The 13,083-nt window shown below is 45.3% G+C and overlaps 1 protein-coding gene across 1 annotated transcript; it reads right to left on the bottom strand.

The window, feature by feature from the left end:
* Nucleotides 1-388: 388 nt before the first annotated feature.
* LOC149468113 (uncharacterized) lies at nucleotides 389-1,860 on the bottom strand. Its single transcript, XM_089670609.1, has one exon. It carries the CDS (start codon nucleotides 1,848-1,850, stop codon nucleotides 639-641), a length of 1,212 nt encoding a protein of 403 aa, XP_089526735.1. The 5' UTR covers nucleotides 1,851-1,860; the 3' UTR covers nucleotides 389-638.
* Between the last annotated feature and the right edge of the window lie 11,223 nt (nucleotides 1,861-13,083).

The following is a 13,083-nucleotide window of genomic DNA, read 5'->3' on the forward strand; positions in this document are numbered from 1 at the left end:
ATAACTTTCTATTAATGTGCTTTGATACAGCACTTTGGGAACATTCAACTTCTTCTGCAATTACCTTTTGAGGCTTTCCCTCCTTATGGAGGGTGTCAGTGATGGTGTCAGGTCAGCAGTCTTTCCCATGATTGGGATTCCTACTGAACCAGACTGAGAGACCATTTAAAGGCTCAGGAACCCTTTGCAGGTGTTATGGCTGAATGAGCTGATTAGCGTGGGACACTTTGAGCCGAGATTATCCCACCTTTTCACAAGATTCTCATTTTCTGAGATTGTGGATTTGGGGTTTTCATGAGCTGTAAGCCATAATCATCACAATGATGACAAATCACGGCTTGAACTATCTTGCTTTGCATGTAATGAGTCTCATATATTAGTTTCACCTTTGTTGCATTACTGACATAAATGAACTTTTGCACGATATTCTAATTTTTCGAGTTTTACCTGTATCTGACGTGTATATCAAAGTGTGCTTCTTCCCCACATGAGAGCTGGGTTGTCCAGCAACATTCATCTAGAAGACATTTCCCACACTCAAGGCTCTAATACATTTCCAGGGTTGTGTGTGACCCCTGATGTACAGGAAGACAGGACTTCAGTGAGGAACATTTCCCTCATTCAAGACAGGAAAGTGATTACTCCCCTGTGTGAGATCTCTGATGTTTGGAGAGATTGGACCTCCATGAAAAACATTTCCTGCACTCAGGACAGGAATATGGCTTCTCCCCTGTGTGAGATCTCCGATGTTTGAGCAGACTGGACTTCTCTGAAAAACATTTCTCACACTCAGGACAGGAATATGGCTTCTCCCCTGTGTGAGATCTCTGATGTTTGTGCAGACTGGACTTCTCTGAAAAACATTTCCCACACTCAGGACAGGAATACGGCTTCTCCCCTGTGTGAGATCTCTGATGTATGTGAAGACTGAACTTCATTGAAAAACATTTCCCGCATTCAGGACAGGAATATGGTTTCTCCCCCGTGTGAGATCTCTGATGTGTGTGCAGACTGGACATCTGTGAAAAACATTTCCCACACTCAGGACAGGAATATGACTTCTCCTTTGTGTGAGATTTCTGATGTGTGTGAAGACTGGACTTGTCTGAAAAAAATTTCCCACACTCTGGACAGGAATATAGCTTCTCCCCCATGTGAGATCTCTGATGTTTATAAAGTTGATACATCTGTGAAAAACATTTACTGCACTCAGTACAAGAATATGGCTTCTCCCCCGTGTGAGATCTTTTATGCACATTAAGATTGGATTTAGAACAGAAATACTTCCCGCACTCAGGACAGGAATATGGCTTCTCACCTGTATGAAAACGCTGATGTCTATAAAGATTGGACATCTGTGAAAAACATTTCCCGCACTCAAGACAGGAATACGGCTTCTCCCCCGTGTGAGATCTCTGATGTGTGTAAAGATGGGACTTCCTTGAAAAACATTTCCCGCACTCAGGACAGGAATACGGCTTCTCCCTTTTGTGAGATCTCTGATGTTTGTTAAGACTGGATTTCTGTGAAAAACATTTCCCGCACTCAGGACAGGAATACGGCTTCTCCCCCGTGTGAGATCTTTCATGCGCATTAAGATTGGATTTAGAATGGAACCTCTTCCCACACTCAGTACAGGAGAAGCTCTTTGCTGTTGGAAAGCCGGCCCAGTACCGCACAGTCTGAGGTTCCTCAGTATACGAGGAATTCGATGGTCCATCTACACTGGGTGGTGCCTGATGGACATTGGAGGGAGCCGGGTTTTCTCCTGGACTAAACTGTGTGATGTCCTCATCTTCTACTTTCCAGTCTGGAGACAAAGTGAGACAATCCTCGGAGGTTTTCCTCATCTCCCGGCCATGGACTAAAATACAAAGGCAAAGAGGATTACTAGACAGGAGCTGATTGGTTCCCCCAAACCAGGACTCCGCCCACATCAGGCAGCTTGGTCTCTGAGGAGCTTACAATTCCACCCTCAAGGGAACTAGGAAATGGCTCCTCTGATCTCCTACCAGGTCATTTCTTTATTCATGGACCTTAGTCAGAGAGTGAGGAAACAACCAGAGCTGTCTTTTATAGGAGGGACAGTGATGAGGGGATTACAGGAGGGTTTACAACCACTTTAAATGTCTACACAAGACAAGTTGCAGAGATCCCACACCGCTGCCTCCCATCTCCTGAGACTGCACTCAGTGACTTGGGTCTGAGACACTACAGACATATCCCTCCACCCGGCACAGCCTGGGAGAAATGTTCTGTCAGAGATCTTACTAGACTTGGACATTGTGCAAAAGATCAAAAGAACATGCCCTACGGGCCTAGGTCTAGGATTGTCTAGGGTGAAAATGAACATTTTTCTGCCAGCTGAACCCCAGAACCTCCATAAATCCAGTCTAGATACATAAATTGTGTCTGCAGCACAGAGAAGGAAGATTATCCGAGAGAAATCCAGGAATACAGGACGGGGAACACAGCTCAGGAAAGTGACCAGGGGATTACAGGCTGATATCACCCAGTCCCCGCCCTACTCTGGACCAATCAGTGAGCAGTATGGGTGGAGGAATGGATTTAGTGTTCATGACCCACCTGTGCTGATCTCTGTAGGAGTGTCCTCCTCTATAAATGTCCCCGTTATTCCATCCTCCTCCATAGACTGCTGATCATCCCTCACATACGCCTCTTCTTCTTCTGCTTTCACCTCAAATTCTATATCGATTGGATCTCCACTCTAAATCATGAAAATTCGAAATTTCTCATAATATATAAATATAAGCTAACATGAAAAATCCACATATTATCTCCTCAAATCCATGTTCAAGATGTTCTGTACAACCAACCTTGTAATGAGGAGGGATGGTGTGATCTTCCTGTTTGGAATCCGGGGAATACAGAGGACGGGGACATCTCTCTGGTGGGTTCCTGGTATTAGGTGGCTCCATCATATCCTTGTGTCCTTCTGAAAACTCCTCCATCACTCCATACTCCTCATCCTCCTCTTTAACAATATTCCCATCCCCGAGGATTCCACTCTGAATGCATAACACAAATCCTTTCAATGGTAACAATGCAGATAATGTACAGATCCTAATGATACTATCAATTAATTGGATAATGTCCCAGTTTTCCCAGCTACGCTCACCTCTCCTGTCAGCAGCTCCATCATCTTCTTGGTGACTTCTAGAATCTTCTGCATGTTGTGTCTCTCAGGGTTTAGGGAGTCACATGGAGGCACTGTGATGGTCATATGATCACCTGACTTCAGAAGAGGAAATCTCTGTATTGAGGAACCAATAGGAATATCATGTTAGACTCCCAGAATCCTCCTCACCTCTCCGGTCAGGTCTGTTTTATTAATAGAGATAAGAGTGATGTCATGTGACCTCCCAGAATCCTCCTCACCTCTCCGGTCAGGTCTGTTTTTTATTAATAGAGATAAGAGTGATGTCATGTGACCTCCCAGAATCCTCCTCACCTCTCCGGTCAGGTCTGTGTTTTATTAATAGAGATAAGAGTGATGTCATGTGACCTCCCAGAATCCTCCTCACCTCTCCGGTCAGGTCTATGTTTTATTAATAGAAATAAGAGTGATGTCATGTGACCTCCCAGAATCCTCCTCACCTCTCCGGTCAGCAGGTAGATGATCTCCAGGGTGAGGTTTAGTATCTTCTCAGGCATGTGACTCCGGTCCTCCTCCATCCTCATTGGTGCCATCATGTGATCTATACAGGTCTCCTTGTAGACGGATAACTTTGGGAAATGAAAGTAAGAATGATTTGGATGGTATTGGTCACACAATAATAGGATGTGGATGTGAGGGGGGAATAGGAGGGTTGATGGACAGTGAAGAACTACTCCCCCCATGGGAAGACATTTAGTTTGGACTGTTTAGTGTTTACTACAATTTTGAGGTCCGGGGGCCCTTTTCTCTGTTGGGTTTGTTTGGTCTCTGAACTGGTTTTGATGAGTTTTAGATCTGCAGACAAGGAATGATAAATCTGATCCTTCCTATGACTAGTTTGCTCTGAGGCAGTGCTGTGAGGTCAATGTCGGCTCATCATGCAGGGATGGTCACTTTACATCACCCGACGCCCGGGACATGTAGTTCTGGGTGCCGGGCAAGTATTGTTTTTATTCTTTATCCCTGCTGAGGGCAAGCCGCAGGGCTCTCCTTTCAGGTGCCAGCCTCTGCCACCCCGTGTGTGTGATCCTCTCCTGTACCTACTATGCTTCCCCGGCTCTGCTTGCCCATTTGTGGGTGCAGTTCAGCAGGTGCCGGAGGGTAGAGGGGACAGATGTCAGGGCTCTGTCCTCAGCAGAGGTGTTAGGAGACCTGGCACCCCTGCCAATACCTTGCATGGCCGCAGAAGTTCACATTGGCTCAAATTTGGTGGCAAACGGCCTTTATAAGGAAACCCTGCACTACTCTCAGGTTCTGATTGATCTCTGGCTCCCCAGTACCTTGTTCCTGTTCCACTGTGAACTGTGATTTCCTGTTACTGACTTGGCTTGCTCCTGGACCTGTCTTCTCTGCTTAAACCCTGACCTGACCTGACCTCGGCTGGCTAACAGATATTTTCTCTTTCTCTTCTGTGTATGACTTCAGCTGGGCTAACGGATATTCTCTCTTGCTCCTCTGTGTATGACCTCGGCTATCCCATCTGACTATGTCTCTTCTGATCTCCACCCGGTACTGGATCTTGGCTTTAAACCGGCTATCCAGTAATCCTGTTCCCCGGAAGGGCTTGCATACCTCGCACAGGTGCCACCTGTCTGCAGACCTTATCTCAGTGCATCAGTTGTGCTCCTGGGTGGACCACCAACAAGCACTCCTACAGGCAACCTGTGCCACTTTGGTCCTGACTCCTGCTGTCCCACTCTCAGGGGAGTCTGGAACTTAGCCATAAGGGAAGCCCTCTCTCCATTGGCGTCTCTCACCAGGTACGTGATAGTATCAACCAGCCATTATGTCTGAGGCCGAGAGAGGTGCTTCCGCATTAGAGGCCCTGTGACAACAGATGACGGTACTTACGCAAGTGGTCAAGGATCTGCAGGAGGGATATTTTCAGCTGGAGGGACATCTTCATTTACTCACTACCACTGCACCTTCTGCAGACCAGAATCCATTGCCTAGTCCTATCCCTACAGTGGCACCAGCCAGTTCGCCTTCCACTGTTACACCCACTTTGGTACTACCTAGAGTTACCATTCTGGAATGCTTGCTGGGGACCAATGTAAATTCTGAGCCTTCAAGAATGCTTGTGAGTTGTATTTTGCACTGCAACCCAGGACCTTCTCACTTGCGGCAGTTAAAGTGGGGTTCATCATTTCTCTCCTATCTGACAAACCTCAAGGGCACACAGCTTACTGGAACAAAAGGACCCAGCGCTGAAGTCAGTGATCACATTCTTTGAAACCATGGCAGCTCTTTATGATGACCCCCAGAGGACCTCTACTGCTGAATCCGCCCTTCATGCTCTACAACAAGGCCGATGGGCTGTGGAGGACTACATTGTGAAATTCCGCAAATGGTCCACCAATACCGGGTGGAATGACGCAGCCCTAAAATACCAGTTCCATCTAGGTCTGTCTGAGTCCCTCAAGGATGAATTAGCTAGGGTGGAGGCTCCCTCCTCCTTGGAGAACCTTATTCAACTTGCTACCCAATTGGATTGACAGCTACGGGAGAGATGTTCTAAACGTACCCAGACCTTTTGCCAAGGGTTCTGCCAAGGGTTCCAAGACCAGTGGATTCTGTCCCTATTTCTCTGCCTATCGGAAATCCTGAAGTAGAACCCATGCTAATTGGCCTTCTCCGACCTGCCTTAACTCCAGTGGAAAGATTACGCAGACGGCAAGGCAACCTATGCCTTTACTGCGGAGCTGTCACAGATCCACACCGCACGCACTTGCCCACACACAGTGCAATTGCATACAGATTGGCAATGAACTTAAACCGAGCATATATAGACACTGTAATACAATAATCTCTCTGGAGATATGAGCCGGAGCTTAAGTACCCAGAAGTCACTTATTAATTTTATGATTTAATATCCCAAAAGTGGGCTGTGCATAAAATATGTACAAAGTATAAAAAGTTTCAAATAATACAGAACATACAAAAAGACACACAATTGGCTATTCACTATAACATTAAAGGGAATAAAAACAGAAATAAAACTTTTACCAAGAGTTATCCTGTGAATGAAGCAAGTCAGAGAAAGTCTGCAATTCACCAGTCAAATAGAACCGGCTCCGTACGAGTCACCCCATCCATATCTCAGGGTCCTCAATTTATGGAAATATGGACGTAGGCTGGACATTAGCCCTTGGCCAATCAACCTTGGGGGGTGTTCCTGTACCAGCCCACAGGACATTCGAGGTACTGAAGTGCCTAAAGTCGATTGGACCAGGAATGGTTTGAATCACCAAGTCAGGGATAGAATTTCCAACACCAGCGCATCAATCCGATCGTGACAGTACCAATCTGTTCAGCTGTTGCAATCAGGCACCATATAACTGTTTTCTGTGTTTCTCTGGGATTCTACAGAGGCTACAAATACAGTTTTACATGCAGATGTAGCTTACAGTGTGTCCAATCAGAAGAAAGTATTTTCATCTCTCTGGAACTAATATTGAATCTTTTATGAGAGATTAAATATATTCCTCTGATCTGTGGATATAAATCATAGCTAGCAGACAAAGCGGAGCCCTCTCCTGGTCTCCTGCTTTTTCCCAAAGCCAAAATGGCTGGAGCTCTTCTTTTAGTTTTCAAGAAGGTGGCAATCTCTGGCTACATAGGTGACAACGTTTTATTGACATCTAGGTGTCACCTCTAGCTTTTGAGCTGCTCTGTCCTTTCAGATGCTAATTGGTGAACATATGTCTCTGACTGAATACTGAACACTTATCTTTAATAACATGGACTGAAACTAAATATATAATGACATATTTCTACTGATCACATCTCAACTACTTGAATCTTACATTTATGTCATGGGGCCATGGGCCATTTCTTACACAACTGCCCAGTGCGACCAAGTAAGTCCAGCCAGCCTCATCCTTCATATATCCAGTTATCCGGATCCTTGACCACCTATATCATTCAACCCATGTCATTACAGGTGGCTGGAAAGGTAGTCAAGTTGCGGGCAATCATTGATTCGGGAGCCTGTAGTTGTTTCTTGGACATCCACCTTGCCCAGAACCTAGGTATTCCTCTTTGTCCTAAAACACAAAGGCTTGATGTACTCCTAGCAGATGGCACCAATCCTAGCTCAGGACCCATTACCCAAGAAACCATTCCCATCCTAGCCACAACTGACTCTGTCCATCAGGAATTCATCCGCTTCGACGTCCTGAGACCTCCCATGTTTCCAGCCATCCTAGAAATACCTTGGTTGCAAGCTCACAATCCTTAAATCAACTGGCTCAAGAAAGAAGTCACCTCCACATCAAATTACTGCCTTCAGCACTGCGGCACTCACACACTCACCAATTTCCCTGTGTACCTCTCAGTTCAGCCTACATCAGATGCCAGTCAATCTGTTCCCCCTGCCTACCACCATTTCCTTGATGTATTTGATAAAGGGAAAGCTGACGCTTTACCATCTCATCGATCACATGATTGCCCTATTGAGCAGCTTCCAGGGGCAGAAATACCCTTTGGGCAAAGCCTCCCACTATCCGAAATAGAACTGAAAGCTCTCCAACAATATATTGACGAGAACCTTGCCAGGATTCATCCGTCCCTCTTCCTCACCTGCCAGGGCAGGTATTTTTTTCATTGAAAAAAAGGACCAGTCTCTCCGTCCCTGTACCGATTATAGGAAACTCAACAAGACCACCATTAAAAATTGGTACCCACTCCCTCTTGTTCCTGAGTCATTTCAGAGGTTTTGGACAGCCCGAGTGTTCAGCAAGCTAGATTTATGAGAAGCCTACAATTTAGCCAGATTAGGGAGGGCAATGGGTGGAAGACCAGTTTCAGAACACGCTTTGGGCACTTTGAGTACCTAGTGATGTCGTTTGGATTGTGCAACACCCCTGCAACATTCCAACACTTTGTGGATGATATCTTCAGGGAATACCTCAATCTCTTCTTGATCGCCTACCTGGACGATATCCTGATTTTCTCCAACTCATTGGAACTCCACTGAGACCATGTTAAAAGTGTACTGACTACACTAAGGATGCATGGTCTGTATGCTAAGGCGGGAAAGTGTGAATTTGAGAAGCAGTCCATCCAGGTCCTTGGGCTCATAATCTCTACTGAAGGAATCTCTATGGATCCTCAGAAAATCTAAGCCATATTGGATTGGCTTGCACCTAGTGACAAAAAAGTGGTCCAAAGATTTGTGGGCTTTGCCAACATTTATCGGAAGTTGATCAAGGGCTTCTCAACCATTATAGCCCCCATTACCCAACTCACTCGCCAGCATGCAAGTTTTCTCTGGAGCCAGGAAGCACAGACAGCCTTTGAGCAGCTAAAAAAGCAGTTCACTTCTGCTCCTGTATTACAACACCCAGAGCCAACACTTCCCTTCATCCTGGAGGTGGACGCATCAGAGGTGGCTACAGGAGCCAAGGCCCAAAAGCTCTGCTCCATCCGGTAGCTTTTTGCTTTAATAAACTAAGCCAAGCTGAAAGGCACTACAACGTAGGCAACAGGGAACGTTTGGCGATCAAAATGGCATTCAAAGAATGGAGGTACCTTTTGGAAGGAGCTAGTCACCCAATCATGATCTTCACAAATCATAATTATCTAGAATATTTAAGATCTGCCAAGAGCCTAAGATTACGGCAAGCTAGATGGACCCTATATTTCTCCAGGTTCAATTTTCACATCACCTACCGCCTCCTGATACCATACTGTCGACCCAACATTTTTTGTTGATCCAGCCCAGTCTGAAGCTTTTGATTGAACAGGCATCTGCATGGTGCGCCGAACCTGAGCAGAACTTGTTAAGAAGGCAGGATGGCTTTCTGTGGTACCAGGATAAGATCTTTGCACCCCATGAGGTAAGATCCCAAGTTTTCAAGACATTCCATGACCATCAACTGGCTGGTCACTTTGGAGCCCAAAAAAAATGGATCTGATCCAGCAATCGTTTTGGTGGCCCAACTTAAGTCAGGACTGCAGAACCTATGTAAAATCCTGCACAGTATGTCTACGTAGCAAGGGAGACAAAGCCAAGGCATGGGGGTTGCTGAGGACCCTATCCATTCCTAATCATCCCTGAGAAATGATCGCAATGGACTTTATTGTAGACTTGCCATCTTCTGAGGGGTTTGCTACCATCCTAGTAGTGATATATTGGCTATCCAAGATGACCCCTTTTCTGCCAATGATAGGAACTCCTTTGGTGCCTGAGACGGCACATATCTTTATTAAGGAAATCGTTAAGCTACACGAACTGCCCAGCAATATCGTGTTTGACCGAGGGGTTCAATTTACCTCCAGGTTCTGGAGAGCCTTATGTAAAACTCTGAAAGTTGAACTCTGCCTATCATTGGCCTACCACCCTCAAAGTAATGGGCAAACAAACTGAACAAACTAACCAAACGTTGGAACAATATCTACAATGTTTCTCCGCCTTTTCCCAGGATGATTGGACATCTCTACTCCCATTAGCATAATTTGCATACAATAATTCCGTCCATTTCGCTACGAATCAGTCACAATTTTGGGCCAATTACGGATTCCACCCTTCTTGCCTGCTGGATACCATACTCAAAACCTCGGTACCTGCAGTTCATGACAGAATCAGCAGGATACAGGACAACTATTGAGCTCTCCAGGAATCCGTACAAAGATTGCAAACTGACTACAAAAGATACTATGACAAGAAACGGAGGGGAAATCCTTCTCTGCAGGTTGGAGACCAGGCTTGGTTATCAACAGCCAACCTAAAACTTCCTTGCCCATCGCGGAAGTTAAGACCAAGATACATTGGGCCCTTTCGGATCAAACAAGTAATCAATCCAGTGGCATATGAGCTATCTCTTCCCGAATCATATGGGATTCACCCAGTCTTCCATGTTTTTCTGCTCAAGCCAGCAGTTCATGATCCATTTCCGGGAAGAGTGGAACCTCCTCCGCCACCAATAACAGTTGGGGAGGATGCAGAATATGAGATAGAATCAATCCTGGACTGCAAGAAGTGAGGAAGGCAGATCCAGTACTTGATCAAATGGAAGGGGTACTCTCCTGAAGAAAGCTCCTGGGAACCAAAAGACAACATACAGTGGGGATCGAAAGTTTGGGCAACCCAGCTAAAAAATTTTATTAATGTGCATAAAGAAGCCAAGCAAAGATGGAAAAATCTCCAAAAGGCATCAAATTACAGATTAGACATTCTTATAATATGTCAACAAAAGTTAGATTTTATTTCCATCATTTACACTTTCAAAATAACAGAAAACAAAAAAATGGCGTCTGCAAAAGTTTGGGCACCCTGCAGAATTTATAGCATGCACTGCCCCCTTTGCAAAGCTGAGACCTGCCAGTGTCATGGATTGTTGTCAATCATCGTCTGGGAAGACCAGGTGATGTCAATCTCAAAGGTTTTAAATGCCCAGACTCATCTGACCTTGCCCCAACAATCAGCACCATGGGTTCTTCTAAGCAGTTGTCTAGAAAACTGAAACTGAAAATAGTTGACACTCACAAAGCTGGAGAAGGCTATAAGAAGATAGCAAAGCGTTTTCAGATGTCAATATCCTCTGTTCGGAATGTAATTAAGAAATGGCAGTCATCAGGAACAGTGGAAGTTAAAGCAAGATCTGGAAGACCAAGAAAAATATCAGACAGAACAGCTCGCAGGATTGTGAGAAAAACAATTCAAAACCCACGTTTGACTGCACGATCCCTCCAGAAAGATCTGGCAGACACTGGAGTTGTGGTACACTATTCCACTATAAAGAGATACTTGTACAAATATGGTCTTCATGGAAGAGTCATCAGAAGAAAACCTCTTCTACGTCCTCACCACAAAAATCATCGTTTGAACTTTGCAAATGAACATATAGACAAGCCTGATGCATTTTGGAAACAAGCTCTGTGGACCGATGAGGTTAAAATGGAACTTTTTGGCCGGAATGAGCAAAGGTACATTTGGAGAAGAAGGGGCACAGAATTGAATGAAAAGAACCTCTGTCCAACTGTTAAGCATGGGGTTGGATCAATCATGCTTTGGGGTTGTGTTGCAGCCAGTGGCACAGGGAACATCTCATGAGTAGAAGGAAAAATGGATTCAATAAAATTTCAGCAAATTTTGGATGGTAACTTGATGCCATCTGTGAAAAAGCTGAAGTTAAAGAGAGGATGGCTTCTACAAATGGATAATGATCCTAAACACACCTCGAAATCCACGGGGGATTACATCAAGAGGCGTAAACTGAAGGTTTTGCCATGGCCTTCACAATCTCCTGACCTCAACATAATTGAAAATCTATGGATAGACCTTAAAAGAGCAGTGCGTGACAGACAGCCCAGAAATCTCAAAGAACTGGGAGACTTTTGTAAGAAAGAATGGGCAAAGATACCTCAAACAAGAATTGAAAGACTCTTGTCTGGCTACAAAAAGCGTTTACAAGCTGTGATACTTGCCAAAGGGGGCAGTACAAGATATTAACTCTGCAGGGGGCCCAAACTTTTGCAGACGCCATTTTTTTGTCTTCTGTTATTTTGAAAGTGTAAATGATGGAAATAAAATCTAACTTTTGTTGACATATTATAAGAATGTCTAATCTGTAATTTGATGCCTTTTGGAGATTTTTCCATCTTTCCTTGGCTTCTTTATGCACATTAATACAAATTGTTAGCTGGGGTGCCCAAACTTTCGATCCCCACTGTACATGCCCCCAGACTTCTCCAGGAGTTCTACTCCAAATATCCAGACAAGATGGCTCAAGTAGGCATCCAGAGGCTGCCCTTTATGGGGGGGGGAACTGTCAGGGCTCTGTCCTTGGCAGAGGTGTTAGGCGACCTGACACCCCTGCCAGTACCTTGCATGGCCGCAGAAGTTCACATCGGCTCAAATTTGGCAGCAAATAGACTTTATAAGGAAGCCCTGCACTACTCTCTGGCTCCCCAGTATCTTGTTCCTGTACTACTGTGATCTGTGATTTCCTGTTACTGACTCGGCTTGCTCCTGGACCTGTCTTCTCTGCTTAAACTCTGACCTGACCTCGGCTTGGCTAATGGATATTCTCTCTTGCTCCTCTGTGTATGACCTTGGCTATCACATCTGACTATGTCTGTTCTGATCTCCACCTGGTACGGAACCTTGGCTTTGAACCGGCTATCCAGTAATCCTCTGTTCCCCGGAAGGGCTTCCATACCTCACACAGGTGCCACCTGTCTGCATCTCAGTGCATCAGCTGTGCTCCTGAGTGGACCACCAACAAGCACTCCTACAGGTGACCTGTGCCACTTTGGTCCTGACTCCTGCTGTCCCACTCTCAGGGGAGTCTGGAACTTAGCTGCAAGGGAAGCCCTCTCTCCATTGGCCTCTCACACCAGGTAAGTGACAACGGAGGAGAGCGGACACGTTCACTCCCTTCTTGTCCTGACCCAGAAGTGACGTTATGACAGATTTCCCGACCATCGAGGCCAGCAAAGAATGTAATGCGGTGCGATGTGCTCTACATTACATCCAATGGAGTACAGGGGAACATTGGGGGTCTTTTAGACCCTGGATGTCTCAATAAAGAGAACCTGTCATCAAAAGTCATCTCATAGAGGACTTTGTCCCCTTAAGTAAAATGTGTTTTTTTTTAATTGTAAAGAATGAAAGTTACACCCAAGTACATAACTCCTCCCCCCCACATATGTGAACGCCCAAACATAAGAGCACACGCTGGAGCGCCTACACGTGATAACATTGATTGTGATACACGTTACATATCGCCGGTCACACCAGAATGAGAGGATAATTCTAGGAGCAGACCTCCTCCGTACTCTATACTGATGACCTAGAAGGGGCTATAAATGTGTCCCCTATAGATAATACCGGGACTAAAGGTTGTCACCATTTCAGCACACACAACTTAAGGTTTGACATGTTGGATATCTATTTACTC

This window comes from Staurois parvus, unplaced genomic scaffold (assembly GCF_062004578.1).
Source record: "Staurois parvus isolate SC_StPar_1 unplaced genomic scaffold, SC_StPar_1.0 ptg000092l, whole genome shotgun sequence".
NCBI lineage: Eukaryota > Metazoa > Chordata > Amphibia > Anura > Ranidae > Staurois > Staurois parvus.